This window comes from Stegodyphus dumicola, chromosome 9, assembly GCF_044657685.1.
Source record: "Stegodyphus dumicola isolate Sdum_Otavi_A_Nest chromosome 9, ASM4465768v1".
NCBI lineage: Eukaryota > Metazoa > Arthropoda > Arachnida > Araneae > Eresidae > Stegodyphus > Stegodyphus dumicola.
This window is the reverse complement of record NC_140776.1, coordinates 57,789,294-57,808,681: the sequence shown is the minus strand read 5'-3', so window position 1 is coordinate 57,808,681 and position 19,388 is coordinate 57,789,294. Positions and strand designations below refer to the sequence as shown.

Below are 19,388 nucleotides of genomic sequence, written 5' to 3'. Positions count from 1 at the left end.
ACTCAATAAGCAATATATGTGGGAATTTATTTATTCAGGACTCAGATAAGCCTTAATATTGTGCAAGAAATAGACATACGTATAATAAATAATTAAACTAATACAATTCCGGCCTAATTTTCTGAGTGCAAGATAGAAGCAACATAAAATTTAGCAGAACAACTTGTTTTTAGTCGCCAGTCTCGGTTAAATTTTGTGATGATAACCATGAATTTTAAAGATTTTTGGATATCGCAAAACCAGAGGTGAAATTTTCCAATTAACGGATTTTTGTAAAGAAATGTGGTTTGTTTGTTTATGTAATTACAGCAAAGCCTCGAGCGCTATCTGCCTACTGCCTAAGGGGAGGGATACCTTCATGAAGGACTTTTCAAGGAAAACTGTCTCGTATACATGTTACACGTGGTAAATTCACGGAAACATCAATGCAGCCAGTCCATTTGCAGGATTCGAACCTGAGTCCGAATTACCGGTGTTCAGTGATCTTACCGCTGGTAGGCCCAAAGAAATGGGGAGAACCAGTAATAAATGAAGCTGATATAAAAGATGTTTTTTATTGTGATGACAATGCTCCTCAGTCATCAATCAATTAATGGATGGCAAAATCTGTAGTATGGTTCTAAATCCAGAAAATAGTGCTACCAATAGTGAAGAAAGTGACAGAGAGACTACTGAAAACGAAAAAATTTTGATTGACTAGTTAGTCGGGATTCTCGACACAGCAATTACAGGGGAAAAAAAAAAAAAGAAGGGAGTATAGTTCTTTGTGCATTGTTAGATTGTCTTGAGGAAAGTAGAGCCTTTTTAAGATGTTTGTAATTTTTTCGAACCCCCGCCTTTTTTTTAGTGGGACATATCGTCCCATTAGTCCATTACTTTTGGAAAATATTTCCCATCAGTTCTAAAATAACACATATGAATTAGTTGAACAAATATTTTTAGGAAACTTTTACATAATTTTACATGTGGAAAACAGTAAAACAGTCATTACACAATGGCACACTACATGTTCTGCAAACAGTTCTTTGTCCGCTTCTCGATCTTTCTTTGTGAACATCATCTTGTACACCTTCTCCTTTTCTGCTCGACAATCAGCATATGGTCTTCAATATTCAACATTGTTTTTTTGCCTGTTTGGTAGCCATTCAAAAGTTGAACGTGGCTTCACCCTGGCTTTGCTTTTCCTTTGCTCAATAAGGCTTTCTGCCAAGGCTACCAAAATCCAAAAATACACCATTTCTGTTTCATTGTAAATCATAAAAGGGTTAATAGCTGTTATCGTCTCGTCAACAGTTTATAAATCTTTTTTCCACCACTTGGTAGACTTGCAATTAAATTCATACAGGCCAGATAAATGATCAGTCAAATTGAGCCTACCTGTGTACTTGTTGTAAAAGGAGATGATCTCAGAGCATACAACAGCAAGTTTTTTGCCATTCTTCTGTTTTCGGTCAACAAATGTAAGCTGATTTCCATGACAACTGTTAATTGCCAATACTTCTTTCGTGTCTTGCCACCTAGTACAGGTTATACTGTCGTTTGTACATAATAATTTAGCTTCGCCTTTTTCTAGTTTACCCTGACTTTTGTTATGTTTTTTCGCATCCCAATTGCAAGTTCCTACTACAGCATATGGCATTGTTTTCATCAATATCACCGACATAAAAAATCTGTCGAAACAGTTCATAACATCCGTACTCCTAATTGAGCTGGTAAGTTTTCTAACTACCCTTTCTCCTACTGTTCCATCCTCCTTTCTGCTGCACACATTGAGATCATAATATGTAACCGGTAAGAGAGTTGCTTCTTACCCATAACGTTATTCCATGTTTGAAGGCAAATACTGCTTCAAACTTGACCTGCCCTTGAATTTGGCCATATTTTCATCTATGGGTTAATAAAGTGAATCTGTTCTAGCTTTTTGGTAGTAAATCTTGTTTATGTAAAAGTCTATGTAGAGGAGAAGAAAAATATTTTCAACTAATTAAAAGAAATTAATGAATAGGAAAAAATGTAAGTAATAAAAAAGAATGAAAAATCATACAAAAGCAAAAAAATCTGGAATTGAAGAATAGAGGTATTAAGTATTAAATGTTCATTTGTGTGGTACATCTATTTTAAATACTAAATAGTTCACTTTGGAGAAGGCCTTGGTTTCATCATTTCGGCAGCTATGAAAGTTTTTATTAGGGCCTTCATATATTCCAGTTTTCTTGACTTCGTATTGGCCATGTTGCGTAACACTTGTGACTTTGTAGGGTCCTAAAAATTTTGGACGGAATTTCATTCCAATTTCAAATTGAGTATGTTGAAGTGCTACTTGATCACCAATTTTATATAAGGTTGGTCGTTTATGACTTTTATTATAGTGTCATCTGTTTTCTTCTTGAATTTTAAGAATGTTGCTTTTTGCTATGTGATGTAATCTTACTTTTCCCTTCAAGTGTTCCTCTTCAAGTAGTTGCTTAATTTTGATATCTTCTTTATTGTTCATCTTAATGCATAAAACTAGTTCAAGATTGTTTGTTAAGTTGGTGGTTTGAGATATATTGCTATTAATGCCTTTTTTTTTTTTTTTTTTTTGCTCAGAAGCAACATGTTTAAACTATTTTTTGGGATCTTGTAAAGATAACTTGGTTAAGACAGGAATCAAAATACAGTGCATGCATTCAATTTGTTTCTGAGATTTCGTAGCTTTTTCTAGTAGAGCTTCAGAATGTCTTCCGTTTCTTCTGAAAGCTGCAGAATTCGTACCTCAAGTCTTCATTTTTCATCCACTAAGAGATATCTTTTTGATGCACCTCTATTTATCTTTGCTTGCAGTTCAGCTTCTACAGCCTTCCTTGCTCTTTCAGAACGGGCCAAATCTTTTTTTAATTACTTCAGCTTCTGATATTTTTTCTTTGTTCTCAGCTTCTTGGGGTTGTAAAGTGAATTTTTCCTTAGGTAATGGGAATTCCCTAACTACTCATTCATAATCTGTCATTTGAACCTGTAATTTTTTCAGTTGGCTCAGAGAACATTTTTCAACTTTATTGGCAATTTCTAACTGTTGTTTCTTATATTTGTAATCACTTTCTAACTTTTCCTTTGCAGTAATTGCTGCATGTTGCTTGCATTCATATTTAGGTTCTTCAAGATCACGAGTCTGCTTTGCGAGAGATTTTCTGTTTGCTTCATTTTGTTCATCTACATCTTGTAATGCGCTTGCATATTAGCATCTGATCTCAGTTTGGAACCTTTTGTCAATTATAATTAGAGTTCTTCTGTATGTTCTTCAGTTTCTTAAAGATCTGTAGCATGAGATGAGATTTTAGGTTCTTTTTCTGTGGCTTTACATTCTGCATTGGCCCTTTTGTGCCCAAATTGTTCAGATGAAGCTTTCTCTTCAGCAAGCAAATGATTGAACTTGCATTGACACTTCCCAAGATGAGATACTTTAGCTTTTTGGTTGTCAAGCTCTGCGGTTAAATCTTCAATCTTAGACTGCAATTTCAATTTTGATTTATACAATTTATCATGGATACCTGAAGTTCATCTAATTGATGCTGCAGGACGTCAACACCTTTAGAAAATTTATTTTTCTTTTCTTCTAATGAAGCATCTACGTCAACTTTTTCTTCAGCTTTTTTCTTGTATTCAGTAGTTTAAATATTGAGAAGAGATGCTTGCTTGTCTACTGCCTTCTTTTCGTCTCCTTTCTCATGAAGATTCTCTTGCAATGATTCTTTTAACACCATTCTGCTGTTTTCTAACATCTGTGATGTAGCTTTTTGGGATGAAGATTTAGCTGTTAATTCTTCAGAAATTTGTGTTTCCATTAATTTAATACCATGTTTTAATAGAAAATTCAGCTTGTTGGATACAATCACTTCCAATAAGTGCATCGACATATAATAAGTTGCCATCAATAAAATGAATGGTAGTTTTAAAATTTGTGTTTTGAATTTAGAAGCTACCTGTAAAATATGCTACTGGGTGCACAGTGTAGTCACCAAGTTCTGATAATGAAGACTTTTGAAGTGCTGGAGAAACAAATTTTTGTGTGTGTGTTGGTGTATTCATTATAGTGGCTTTGACTACTAGTGTCAAGTAATGATAGCATCAGAATATTGATTTTGATCATCATAGAATGAGGCTTGATTTTTTGTGATAATGGAGGTAATGCAAAATTATATTTAGTAAAAGTAGATGATTTATAACCGAATGAATTACAGGAAACACATTTAGGTTGTTTATGAGAACAATTAAACTTTTATGGCCTTTAGGCTCACAGTAGTACCAAACCATAGGTTGGGTAAACTTTCACAAAATTTTACTAAGTGATGAGAATTATATTTGAATTTCAGGTCACTGGAAAATATAGTATGTTTGATAGTGCATACAAGTTTTTCATAAATCTTTAACTTATCTTTTAATTCACGTAGTTTTACAACTGTATAATAAAAATTTGTTAGGGCTGTCTGGAATACCATTTATCACATAATTAAAAATAAAAGATATAGAAATTTTACCTCAGGAACCGTTTTCTCTTGAAGCAATAAAATAATCGAATAAGGATTCATTTGGCTTAAATGTCTTTTAAACATCATTTTATGCAAATTTGCACTGTTCAGTTTAGAGGAAATTTCTTCCAACAAATATTCTTTTAATACAATAGAAGTTTTGATACCCTTTAAAGAATTTACAGAAGTTTTAGCAAAGCCCAATAAACTTTTTTTTTTTTTTTTTTTTTGTAAAAATAATCTTGTGAACATTCCTGATTCTATTCAGTTGAAATGAATTCTTTTATTCTATTTAAAAAATATTCTTTTTAATTATCAGAAGAACAGTCAGAAACTTTAATACAGTTCTATAAATCATGGAAAGTTATACTGAATTGCTGTTTGTATACCATGTATGACATTCTATGCATATTATTTGTTGTATGTTTATATAAACAAGCATCTGAGCTGGAGAATTGCACATCTTGGCTGGCTGCCAAATTCGAACAAGTTGTTAAAAAAGGGAAGTGGTTTGAGACTTCATTTTATTTTTGGGAATTATATTTTCTTCAGGGTTTTCTAATTCACCATCAGAATCAGGTACTGTTGTTTTGAATAACATTGAAATTAGTTAAAGCATTCAGAATGGTATTTTAATAGTCATCAGTGAAAGTGGTATATTCTAAATTCAGAATATTAAGAATTGAAATTAGATCTTCAAGTGTGAAAATATTTAATAGGTTTTCCTTAACTTCTCTGAGTTTGAAGAGCATCATCAAGTCCGATGAATTCATGAAGTCATTTACAACCTGCATGGTCACCTTCTTGACCAAACAGAAATTTATGTAGTAGCTTAATTGCTTTTGTTGAAGAAGATTTTAAAGATTTAGCTGTATGTAGTATTTCATTTCGAGTTGACATTCTCATGATTTAAATATTTCTAGGAACACAAAATAGGTGTAAGAACAAATTCCAAGAACACAAATGAAGAACACATTAGTGCAGCAAAATTAAAAAGCAGTTCCACTTTCAAAATAAAGTCCTGGTTAAGTAAGATTTCTGGTGGTAAAAAATAGTTGGATTTCATCAAAATTCAATTCAAAAGATTCTGTAATTAATTCCTAATGAATAATCAAGATGCAACAACAGCTTATTACATGTCGAAGCAGGCACACTTCTTTTTATTTCCCACCATCCTTCTACATGTGAAAGGGGCAGTCATGTTCACTTGCTGTACTCTGTGAATACAGAAGAGAAGAATCTTTTCCATATTCTTTATTTTTCTTATATATATATATATATAACTTTCAGTTATCATAAATTGAATAAGTCTTAGCTTGTTAACTGCTTTATTAGTCATTTGGTTTATCATAAAAATTTGTTTGTCATTATTAAACCTGCCAAGATATGAGTATTAGTTCCTTGGCAGTTTGATTCTATGAGTTTTAAAATGTTGATATAAATTGTATTCTTTAAGTATCCTAATTTCCAGTCATATAGTATCTTTCATCTGTGGGATAACCAGTGGTTGGGAATAAGAATTCCTGTGTTTTAATTGCTTGTGTACGAGATTGTTAGGTACATCCTTTTAATGGTATTATTGTTGTAGCATGAAAGTGGTAATTGTAAATTTATTCATTGTTGTAGCATGTAAAATCCGTTTATGTAAGAAATTATTTAAACAGATGGTTAAATAATTTCAAAATTATTGATATATTTGGACATAGAAGATATTCCTGTAATAAAAAGACATTGAAGCTGAATCTAATGTATAAGCAGACTTGTGTAAGTTGCGAAACATTGTATTTTTGCTGCTTGTTTACTTGTCTGTACATTAACTCTTTCGCATTGAAGTCGCCCGTAACGCCTGTTTATTCAGGCAACGGCAAACCGCCCCAACGCCTCGTTTATTTTCTACCTAGTTCTTTCCTTTCCACGTTAGTGTATGGCTCATTGGTTTTGCGAGTTGTTAAAAGACATGTCAGTCATTCTTTTGAAGCAAATAAAGGAGAAATACGGAAAGCTATTGACGTTCGCAGGTGCAATCCGGTCCTAAGGTGAAACTGCACACAATGGATGAAACCGCAGGAGGAAAGGAAAACTATTCCAAGACAAATTCGTAAACACGGGCGTTTTCGATGTTTGTTGAAAACAGATTTGGTCGTCTCTCGATGCGAAAGAGTTAAAGCTGAATAATATAATCCTTACTTTTAAACTTCTGAAAATTTCTTTCAGATTTGTGGTAATATTGGGTAGAATTTCAGCCTTTTTTAATTTTACGGTACATTTCATGCTTAGTTGGAGGGATAAAGGATTGGTTTAACAGGAATCTAATTTTTATGTTTGTGATATTCATTAAACAGGGAAACTTATCATGCAACTCTTTACAAAGTGTTCAGTATTTATATGGGACAAAGAAATGACTGTATTGAACATTACTGGTAGTTATATGTTACCTTTAAGGGCACCAACTGTGCACAGAATACCAAAATTATCTGAACCTAGGATGTGGGCAAGTTTCAGTTTATTCAAGGGTTAAGATTGAGGTGAATTAGTAATTTTTTTCATTATTTTTACAACTGATTTTTAGTATTGCCTGCCAAAATAGGTGAATGAGTGAGTATAGGTATTTATGAAATTTATTATGAGCTAGTAATTATAGTAATTTTTTAATGTATATATATATATATATATTTTTAATCTAACTTTAAAGGAAAATGAAAAGAAACTTCCAATTGGGGACTGGTCTGAGCACATCAGCTCCTCTGGGAAGAAATATTATTATAATTGTAAAACAGAAGTTTCACAGTGGGAGAAACCAAAGGAATTGATTGAATGGGAAAGGTAATTGTCTTCTTTAATATCTTTGCATATTACTATTGCTTATAAGAAATTATCAGTTACTAATTGTAATTTGAAACTTCTCGACCTCATGTCTTGTGGTATGTGAATTATGTGTTATCTATATGCATATACATTGCTAATTTTAAATGATAAAGTTCCTGCTTTAATTAAGCTAATTTTCTTTTTATGAAATTGAATATTTTAAATTGGTATGCGATTACCATACCTTCATTTTTATCTGAAAGAGAACCATGTCTAGATTTAAGTGCTGTTCTATTCTTTTATTCAAAGTTGTTGAACTGTATACTGCTAATGAACAAATTTATTCCCCAAGTATATACAAAAAATGCCACTAGAAGGCTGTGGTGTTTAGGTGTAGTTAATGACATAACAACATGTATACACCTCACTTTGAAATTTCAAACTTACATTTACATTACAGTTCAACACTAATACAATTTATAAGGAAGTACCCTTCCTTTTTTTAAAACAAATAAGGAGCTTAAGTGAATAAAGTCAAATACGTTAAAAGATAAACATATACAGATGCAAATACACTATTACAATCCATGGAAAATGGAAATTCAGTCAGTCATTGGAAGCAAACAAATTTGGTTGAGACCTATCTTGAAATTGCCTCAGATGTTTTAAGTAAAACTAAAGCCTTTCTGTCTGATCCCTTTATTCTTGTATATAACCTAGCTTCCATTTATATGGTGGTAAATTAGTATCCTTCAGTAAAACCATATTGTTTGGACATCTTAATCAACTTTTCACTTTTGGAGATATAAATTCTTTCGTTAAATGGTTCTAAATTTAGCAACTTATCAGCATTTTGGCGATTTTAAGATCAGTTTCTATAGAAAAATTTTAATTCCGAGATCTGGGAATTTTTTGATGATTTTTTTAAAAAAAAAACATTGTAACATTGATAAATTTCATAAAAATAATGGTTATATTCTTCAAAGATTTGCACAGTTATTATTATTTAAATTTCCCGGTTGTTTTGAATATCAGCCATTACTAGAATTTCCCATTTCTATTTCCTCACAAGAATGCAAATTGCTTAGATAGTTTTTAAACTGCGGTTTTTGGAAAGTCAACATAAAGCTGTTAGTAAAACATAAATAAAATATAACTTTTCTTCTTTCAAATATGTCCAATTATTATTAAGTGTAAAATATTTAATGCTATTTGATAAATTTCATAAAGTTTATTTTCAAACTTGTTAATAATTATGTTAATTAATGTGTAATAATAATGCATCCTACTTATGGATCTATTTTATTTTTAGGATGATATTATAAAAGTGAAGTTTGGGCATAGATCATATTTTTAATTGAATTTATTCAGTTAACATTTACACATACGTCCTTAATTTTTTTTTTCCTGAAAAGTCCTTAAAAGTACTTAATTTTCATGTGCAGAAATCTGTATGAATCCTGTACAAAGATTTGAGACTTAAATTGTTTTAAATGTCCCTTGCATTGACCCTTGTATTTAATGAAAAAGGGACCACAGAAGCCGATTCCACTTATAAAAATGAGGACTAGGGTTAACTCTCTCTGCAGGCAAGTTTTCCAAAAGTTGCTCAGAGGTTATAGCTTTAATTTTAAAGCACGTTATGCATTCATTTACAATTTATTGAGCCAAATTTCTTCCACCTGTTGGCCAAAACTAGAAAGCAAAAAATTGGGATGCTTTTTGTTTTGACCAAAGTCTGCATTTTGTAAACATCCACGTACGTGAAGAATCTCATTGTCATCCAAAAAGGGGCTCAGATTACTTAATTTACTATTCTTTATATTTTTGTTCCTTTTTAAACAAGAAATTTCTTCACAAAATTCATTTCTTTATACACGAAGAATCTCATTCTCATCCATAAAGGGGCTCAGATTACTTAATTTACTATTCTTTATATTTTTGTTCCTTTTTAAACAAGAAATTTCTTCACAAAATTCATTTCTTTATACTAATCTTACCAGTGCATCTGAAGCTTGGTTCAATTCTTCTACTCATAGCTTACCCTTTTTGGGCTGCATAGGATGTTTCATGTTGTGGGAAATCTGAAAATATATACGACAAACTTTAGTGAAATTATTACTTAAATGATCAATAAAGTCATAATTTGAATTAATAAAATTGGTAAGCTAGAAAGTTTTAGTTCTTCAAAGTTCTCATCCACTGGTTTTACACAGTGGCACTTGAAGGTCAAAGGTCAACCAAGGAGGGCCGCTGTACCAAAAGGAATTGATCAACAGTTCTGTCTCTGAGATACCTCTGGAATATTATGTCTGCAGGATTATTGGTTGTTGGAACAAACCTCCAGTCAAAATTTGGGCACGAAGAATTAATCAGTTATTCCGATCTGACACGGGGGTTTTTCCATCTTTCAGGAAGTGCCTTGATGCAGGCTAACGTAACCGTTGAATGACTCTATAGATAAATGTGGTTGAATTGGATTTGAAGAAGTAAAGGAACCTTTGCAAAGTTTCCAATTGTGGAATGGTTAGAGCCTTAATTGGGAAACTCTCTTGATTTGTTTCACAGTAGACTCGTCATCATAGCTCCATTTCTGGCCTTTGAGATGATATAAATTACTGCACCGAAAGTCTTTTCGTATGCTTTGCAGAATCCATGAAGATTAATAATGATGGTTTCAGGTATAAGAACGGGTGTAGAAATTTGTAATAGATCCTTTAGAAATTTTAACCAAACATTTAACTTACTTGATAGAATGTGATCATTCCAATTGAGTGTATTCTTCCACATTTCTTGAAGAAATATTTTGGCCTTGGTAATAAATGGACTGACTGACAAGACCCAATGGTTTCAAGAGTGAAGTGATGGTTGAAAGGACTTCACGCTTTGTAAAATTATCAAACAGATAATTTTACAAAGATACCTTAAAATTAAATTATCTTAAATTGTTCAGATACCTTAAAATTAAAACAGTCTGACGAAGGTTGCCATAATAAACCAAAAGTCTTAACTGTAGGTTAGTTTGATGAGAATATGTATTCTTTGATTTTATTGTCATTCAACACCTCAGGATGATTGGAAAACCACTTATGCAACGCCATAGCTCCTGGAGCTAAGAGGTTTTTTTAACTCAATCTGCAAGTTCTTTGTTTCTTCAAAATTATTTGATTTGGATAAAATGTCATCAACAGACGTATGACAGATGTATGTGTCATTGATTAGTAGTACATTTGAAGCCGGATGAAATTTCCCTTGTTCTCCTTCAGCTAATGCTCACAGTGTTCTAGTTGCTAAAAATGGAGCACATGATATTAAATGAGTTACTGTTTTGAATCTATAGGTCTCCACGGGAGGAAACAAACTCGACCTCCATAATATTCATTGCAAATCTATCAGCTCCATTCACTAGTATCTGACTATACATTTTCTTGATGTTGACATTAAATACATACCTACCTATGAGTGCGAAATCTGGCCACAATGGAAAATAACTCTTGTTGTACAGTTCCTCCATTTAACAATATAGAATTGAGAGAAACCCAATTTCTTGATATATAAGACACATAAAAAATGATGTGATGCGGAGAGGAGTTGACGTATTCTCAGGATAAAAAATGGCATAGTGGGGAATATAATATTCTAAATTAGAACACATCATTCATAATCTCTGAATTCTTTCCATGTGATCAAGGGACGTATATTCATCCATAAATACCTTATATAGTTACGCTCATCTTTTTTTATCTAATTTCTTACAAAGTAAGTTAAATCGCCTTCTGTTTCCTTTGATGCTCCCAACACTGGCAGTTTATCTTAAGTTATTGGTAACCTCACAACATATCTTCCATTTTAAATTCTCTTGTGCGTAGAAATGAAATGCTCCTTACAGTATTGCCTTTCAAAAGTTTTGTCACTCACATTTTTAGTGCAATCACCAGGAAAGGATTCTGACTCAGACTTATCTAAATAATTATGTTCTGAACTTAACCCAGAAAATGATAAGAATTTGAATTTTTGATCAAACCTGTCACTAAATAACCAAGCACACTATTTTGTAACAAAAGTGAACCATCAAAGGACCTGAATTTTTCTGCCTTTGGCAATTCAAAAAATAATTCACACCCCAATAATACATGAATTTTTCTAGGTATATGAAAGGTAGGATTAGCTAGTTTTTTTTCATTTGGGAAATCTATTTTAAAAATATCAATTTTATTTGTAGGTGTAAGCTCCATATTGTGAGGTAAAATTAAAAAAGGGTAAAATCGTACACCAATCACCATCTTTATTCGAGATTTTTGTGACTGTTTTGTTTTTAACGAAATATTCGCCTCCATTTATTCCAGTTATGGTTTTTTTTTATATTTTGGTTATTCAGTTTCCCTGCATCAGTACCTTTAGTAGTTAATATATTGCAGCTGCTTCCAGAGTCCAATATTCCTTTTAATTTTAGTTTCTTCCCACGTGTGGTTTCAGTGAATTATGATACCATACACAGCAACTCAGTTTGTTTACCTTTGTTGGTTAATATGGCACCTAACACTTCGGCAGGCTATTGTTGAATTGAGGCATATGAGGAATTTTTTCTTCTTTCTTCTTGGCACCAGTTGTCGATGACTCGAAACAGCTTCGGAAACTTTGGGTTTTGAATCAACAAGAATTAAACTGTTATGATTGGAATTTTTACAGATTTTACATGTAAAGGTTGACTTGCATGGTTCTTTATGCATTTTAAAACATCTTGCACAACTTTGATTCTTAAATTGTTTGATTACATTTTGAGACACTCATATTAAGGAATTTAGAACATTTGTGTAACCAATGTTCCATGTTACAGAAAATACAGGATTTAATATTTTTTCTTTGCACTTACAATTAAACTGTAGGATTTTATATAGCATTGACCTGAAGTAATATTTTTATGCAGTAATGGTTTTTGGTTAGTGTTTTTATACAAACTTTCTAATACTAAAGTTCTGTTTTCTAGAAAGCTTAAGAGTTCATCTATAGTGGGTACTTCTTTTGTTTTTAATGTCAACTTAAATTGTTTATGTGTTTTCTAATCAATTTTTTGAAACAATATATTAATATAGCATCAGATAAGTTACTGCGTTCAAATTCCAAAACTTTTAATGTGCACAAATTATGTTTCATGTTATCCAATAATTGGCATAATTCCCTGAGGGATTTATTGTTGATTTTTTCATGATTTAATATGTTTTGTATGTGAATATCAGTAACTGCTCTTCTATTTTCAAAATGAGTTTCAAGAGCTTTAAGAAGTAAATTCTAACTGTCTTGATCTGTTTCTGTTTGTTTGGTTACTTACTTTAGGACAGCCCTTAAATAATGGAGTTTTTGTTAACTGCTAAATTTGTTATTATTGCCAATTAAAGAAATAAATTGCTGTTTAAAGCTACTAAAATCTTCATGATTTCCCGTAAATATTGACAGTGTAATTTTAGGTAATTTTATGTTACAGAAAGTCGCATTATGCACTGCTACACCACTGTCTTTAATTTTTGGAGCATTATTTGACTTAAGCATTGAAAGAAGGTATTTAATTCTTACCTCCACATTCTCCAGTGATGAATCCATTCTTCCATATTTTTAAAGCCTTCATCAATATCTGTCTTTTCATATCCTCTGCAATAGTCGTTGTAGAGGTGAGTCATGGCAACTTTTAGTTCCATGCCGTTTTCAAATTTTACTTCTAACTCAACTGAATTTCCTTCGGATTCTTTGACGTTATTCACTAACTTCTCCAGTGTTTTGCTTTTTAAAATGCCTCTTTGCCGATTTAGTTGTGTTTATTTTATTTTTATCCACTCTTTATGGACTGTATACTGCTAACAAAAAATTTATTCTCCAAGAATATATAAAAACTGCCACTAGAGGGCTGTGGTTCATAGGTGTAGTTAATGACTTAACAGTTGTCATTGGGGGGGGGGGGGAGTGAAGAATGTATAATTTTTTTTTTTTTTTCCCATGAGTGCACGTGTGATCCTAATCATAAGCATAAATATACTTATGTAGTTTGAATTAGCAAGAAAAAAACATGGTTTGTATTGTTCTACTGTTCCTTGAAAAGGTGCACAGTATAATACAAATAATGCAATTTTTTACATTGTCTGTCATTGCTCAAGGATTGAAGTAAAGAGCAGCTCTTTACTCACGGGAAAGAGAAATGTATAGGTATATGCTGATAAAGACATAATTTGACTAAACTTTACCATTTTATGTATGTCATATGAATATTACATTTGATATTTTTGAGATGCTAAATGCTGATTTTGCCTATAAATATGATGGCTTGTTGTATGGTATGAATAGCAATGTGTATGATTCATAAAACTTCGTAGTGATGTGTATTTTAGTGTTTTATTCTATTGGTTTTAGAAATGTAGTTAATGTATTTTGAAAGTATTTAAATTTTTAATAAATTATCTTTTCTTTTATGGTGTTTTGTAGCAAAATTTAGAAAATATTATTTTATTTATAGGCAGCAGAATTTAAGTCGTCTGTCGTATGACACCAATCGTTCTAAGGAAAGAAGCCATGAAAGAGTGAGTGGAGCAGGAGGAAGTAATAAAACTAAGAATGGTAAGTCATTGATTTAAAATTTTTGGAAGTGACTCGAGAAAATTGAATATGCTTATGCTTAATGCATATTAACTGTTTAAAAAATGAACATTCAGTGACAGTATTTTCACTAAATAAATCTAGGGATGAATCTTGCATAATATATGGAAGAAGAAAATGTTTCTTAGTTAATTAAGATTTCAGTTTATTGAACTCTGCATTAAGAAATTATGCTAAAATTATCAAAATTGCACTTTTTATTAATTGAACTAATTTTTATATTAATGAAAATAGTTTGAATAATAATTATAAATGTGTTATAGTATATCTGTCATAATTATAAATTTGTTGTATTGATAATGAAAATAGTTTGTAAATATTAATTTTTTTATGATAATGAAAAATGTCTTTTTAGGTGAGAAAGAAAAGCGAATTAAAAAAAAAGGTAGAGTTCCTATGTGTTACTTGCAATTGCCATGATTAGTATGACCTTTTACCTTGCATTAAATTACACCCTTATTAATAAAAATCCTCTGGTATCCTTGTAATTTTTTTTTTTCTATTGTAAAGCCATGTCCATTTTAAATAAACTCTTGAAAAAATATTTTACAAATTAAAGATATATCTGTGGGAGGAATGGCAGTTATAGCTTTGGTACATTTGATCACAACTGACTTATTAACTGTACAATTTTTAATGTAAGCAGTTATTTTTACTTTGCTCATGTACATAGTGTGTACTAACTTATGTACTAATGTACATGCATGCAATATATGCATACATACCTACACACATACATATAAATGCTTCCAACCTTATAATGAGTTATGCTGGGAAGGATCAGTGAATTTGTAAAATATTATTAGGTTCACTACACATATTCTAACGATATTCCTGACATAAGAGCCATAAATGCTATTAAATAAACAAGTAAAAATGCTAAAAGTGAATGAATAATACATTTTAAATTTTAAGTGCAACTTTATAAAAAATTATAAATAAATAATTACTTTACAGTGTGCAGCTAGGATTGTTTTTGAAGCATGAGTGAATAGGATGGATCTAGTAGATCCCTACATTGATGACATCTGAGTCAGTGTCTGACTCACCCTTTAAAGACTTATCTTCAAAGGGTATCAATAAACAAAGAGAACAATTGTTATGATGAGGCTGCATGAGTTATAGAAGGAATTGGCAAGTCAGATGTGCTGTCAACGATTTCTGAAGTGTCTTTCTTAAATATATATATATAGATTTTCTTTTGTTGTGAATAATATGATAGCATTATATGACATTGTGTTACACGCTTTAGCAAACTACTCGGAATATAGTTTTAACTTTCCAAAAAAATTGTAACATTTCATTCTTTAAGAATAGGTTTACTAGGAGTCTTTATCTTAACATGTTTAATTTTCCTTTGTTTTATCTTCTTTTCAGTAGACACAAACATGGAAAATATCAAGGCATTTTCCTACTTGATATAATCTCTGTGGGTCCTTAATTCTGCTGCCTAGTGCCTCCCTAAATCCTAAAAGTTTTGCCATTCCTAGATTTTGTTGCTCGGTGTTTTACTAAATTTCAAAAATCTCACTATGCTATCTTGGATGCTGGATCTGACCATGTATCATTTCACATTTATTTTAGCAATTTCTTCTATATATTCTAAACACATGAAGTTTTTTAGAATAACAGAAATCTAATTAAATCCAAAAATTCTAAAATGAAGAGGAAAAAATTATTCATTAAAGGAGTATTGTTAAGGCACTAACAACTTACGAGATGAAGCAGAAATTAGTGGGAACATTGGTTTGTTTAATGAATCTTCTTGTTAAAAAAAATGCTTATGAAAAAGAAAATTGATATAAATTATCCAAATTTTCTGGGAAGTTTTCAAATTAAAAAGATCCATAAATATTTTGTTGTGTGATGTTGCTATGAAACAAAATGTTTTCTAGCTTTTAATGTATCATTTAAGAATCAGTCTCATAAATTACATGCTTTTTAAACTGGGAAATGTTCTTAGATTCTAGTTTTAATAGTGCTTTTTTTAAAAAATATTATTTATAAATAAAGTTAGTTTAATATTGGCTATGTTAATCTATAATGATTAAGGTTATCTAACTAATTCAATTATTTGTAACTAATTGCTTACCCTTAAAAATTATCTCTGCATGTTAAAGCGAGTTGTTGCCTTTCGTTAATCCTTACTATTGTCAGATACAATACAAAAAAGTAAAATTCCGTATAAAACTTATTCCTTACAGCTAGTCAGACTTAATACAAAACATTTAATCGCCTGTGGTGTTAGCTTATTAGAACCTTAACCCTTTGCAGCACAGTGTGCCCCGTATGGGCACACCTAAAAATTTCCTTCTGTGTGCACAGAAAAATTGAATGAAAAAGGACTTAAAGGTTACTATAGGTTAATCTGAATTTAAAGGTTACTATAGGTTACTTTTTATTTGTAGTAGATGGTAGCTCAACACAAACCAGTCCATGTACTTTAGCCATGTTTAGTTTTTTAAGACCCTAATTTTTCAAAGAAATCTTCCAGTTTTCTTTAGGATATAAAAAGTGTGTGTGCCCACATCGGGCATGCCCAAACTATAGGACAACTGAGAGACTGTATTCTTTGTTTCTGCACATGTCATAGGTCAGTTCATTGACAAAGAAGGTGGGTCCACATCTGTGTTTCATTTCCTGTTTTCCTCTTTCTTCTTTTCTCTCTCTCTTTTTTATTTATTTATTTTTTTGAGGGGACGTTGGGTTATTAACTAACAAACAAATTGTTGGGGTGATTTTCTGAAGGTCAAGGGTAATTTTATCAGTTAGCTGTTTGGTTTTTCACTAGAGCAGTTCTCTTTTTCTCCTTTGCTTTCGTTCAAAGTTTTGCTAACACTACGTTTAGTAGTTTTGAGTTGTATATGTTTATTTAATTTTATTTTGCAGTTAATAATTTCTTTATTGTAGATATAATATTAGTTTATTTTTTTGGATTTTTAATTATTTTCAAACGTATTGGAGAGGGCTGACTATTTTTGAAGCTCTGAAAATTTTACATGAATTGCTTGAGATAGGGAATCTGATGTGGATCCAGGTACATGTGCAGAACATACAATATTGGGTTGTGCTTTTTCAAAGGTTGTGTCACTTTCTTCGAAAAGTACCACCATGAAAAAAATAGACTAAAGTGTGAAGTGTAAATAACGTAAATATCATATACCCAAGTTACGTTTTTCCGCATTCCATATGCATGTTATCATCATATAACCAAAAAAGAGCCTTTTCGGGGGGTGTAGAGTAGCAGGTGTCCCCGTGGCACACCCTAGGTAATGCTAAATCTGCTACGGTATTCATAATCTAGTGTTTTTTAATTGTAGGCAAAATCTCTTACTCTTACACACTTCCCAGCAATGCTCATTTCAGCACTCTTTTCGAAGCTCTATTCAGTCAGTGTGCCTGATTTGGGCACACCCACAAAATGAAAATGATAAGTGCTCTCTTCACAAAATTTTACTTTATCGAAATTCCAACTACCTACCATATACCCTAATTAGGCTGCCTACCTTTTTTTTTTTTTATCGAAATTCCAACTTTAAAAGGTAGTGTGCTGAAAAGGGTTAAAGTAATATATTAACTGGGTTACAACTACAGTAACTATGACCGAAACTTTGTCAGACAAGCATAGAGTTCAACACTTATCATATATGCCAACAGCAGGCATTTAGGTCTGTTTTGATCAGCAGATCTCTCTCTGGGCAAGGAGCAAAAGTACCAACAGCCAAGATTCTGTTACAAATGATGCCGATTTTACTTTTCATTTTAAACTATGCCGTTTGACATAAAATCTACTGTTTGACATTAAGCCTCTAAACTGAGCAAGTACATGAAAAAATGAGACATAAAAGAAAAAATCAACACAAAACTAGATGTTAATAAAATGTGACTAATCTTCATTAAAATATGTCCAACTATTGCAAGTGTAAAATATTTAATGCTATTTGATGAATTTTACGAAGCTGATTTTATTCTCGAATTTGTTTTATAATTACGTTAAGTATTAGATTATAATAATAATGCATCATACTTATAGATCTATTTCATTCTTAAAAAGGTATATAAATGTAAAGTTCAGATATAGATCATATCTTCAATTGAATTTATTCAGTTTCCATTTGCTGACAGATCCCCAGTTTTTTGCTCCATTCATGGTCCTTAAAGTCCTTAAAAGTACTTAATTTCAATGTGCAAAAAAAAAAAAAAAAAAAAAAAAAAGTGTATGAACCCGGATTGCAGTCTTTTTAAATATATTTTTGTCATTTGTTTTAGTAATATTACAACTATTTCTAAATAATAGTTTAGTTACACGCTGATAAAATATATTACTCCTACCAAATATTAGGCTTAATTATACACTGAATGAGCAAATGAAATTAAATTTGATAAAAGCTTTTTTTATTTATTTATTTTTATTTTCATTTTCCCATTGCTTTGTATAATATGTAATTTTAATCATACGTCAGTGTTATTTTCTAAAAATTATTTTTATACAGTTATCTTGCCTAAAAGAAATGCTTTCTATGAATAATTAAACAACTTAAAAGAAATTAGGGGTAATAAAAATTAAGCACTTGCTATTTATCTGAAATCATTTATTTATCTAAACTTTTAACTTTCTTATCTTTGTATTTGTTTATTTTGTTAAATAAATTCTGTGTGTATGTTTCCAGATTCTCATTCCCAAGATTCTGTTGAGAGTTCTACAGAAAACAGCGAGACATATTCATGTCACACAGATTCTGGAACTCCCAATCGGAATCAGACTTCTGGTACCCATTCCTCGACAACAAATTCAAGCTCTTGTCCCTCTAATGCTCAGGTTGCAGCCCATTTACTCTCTCCTTCTCAAGTGACATTATCAAATTTGCCCAAGCTGATCTCACAACTTGCTGGAACAAAGGGCCTGCCTAATTTATCTGAGCTGTCTCCTCAGGAAGGTAAACTAATAAAAGGCTTTCGTAATCTATTTCTTTTGTGTTTTAACCCCTTAACTGCTGCGGGCGTATATATACGCCTTGCTCAGCCGATGCGTTAATTGCCCCAGATGCACAGCCGGTGCGTTAACTTTGCGAATAATTTTAGATGTAGCAGCGCAAAGCAAATGATAGCAGTTTGGAAGGACGTATATATACGCCTGGGGCAGTTAACGCATCGGCTGAGCAAGGCGTATATATACGCCCGCGGCAGTTAAGGGGTTAATAAAATAACATAAATTTGTTTCTTTAATAAAATTTGTAATCTTTAATTACTAGATTTCTTTGATTATAGCAAAATAATAATAATAATAATACCAAAAAAATATAGCAAAAAGAATATTCAAAATTTAGATTATTAATGAATATGGTTCAGATATTGGACATCTGGATCTCAAACTTTGTATTCCATTCAAAATTCATATTCCATAATTCAAAAACATTGCAAAATACAGTGTATCAA

The 19,388-nt window shown here is 31.4% G+C and overlaps 1 protein-coding gene across 2 annotated transcripts in view; it reads left to right on the top strand.

Annotated features, from left to right (window-relative positions):
* wcy (WW domain-containing adapter protein with coiled-coil wacky) overlaps positions 1 to 19,388 on the top strand; it is a 103,624-nt gene that overhangs the window by 46,361 nt on the left and 37,875 nt on the right. The window contains exons 5-8 of one of the 2 annotated variants that reach the window (XM_035358331.2): positions 7,198 to 7,328; positions 13,813 to 13,913; positions 14,308 to 14,337; positions 18,623 to 18,889. In XM_035358331.2, coding sequence (XP_035214222.1) covers positions 7,198 to 7,328; positions 13,813 to 13,913; positions 14,308 to 14,337; positions 18,623 to 18,889 — 529 coding nt within the window. The remainder of the gene's footprint in view (positions 1 to 7,197; positions 7,329 to 13,812; positions 13,914 to 14,307; positions 14,338 to 18,622; positions 18,890 to 19,388) is intronic. The other variant, XM_035358332.2, reaches the window with a different exon arrangement.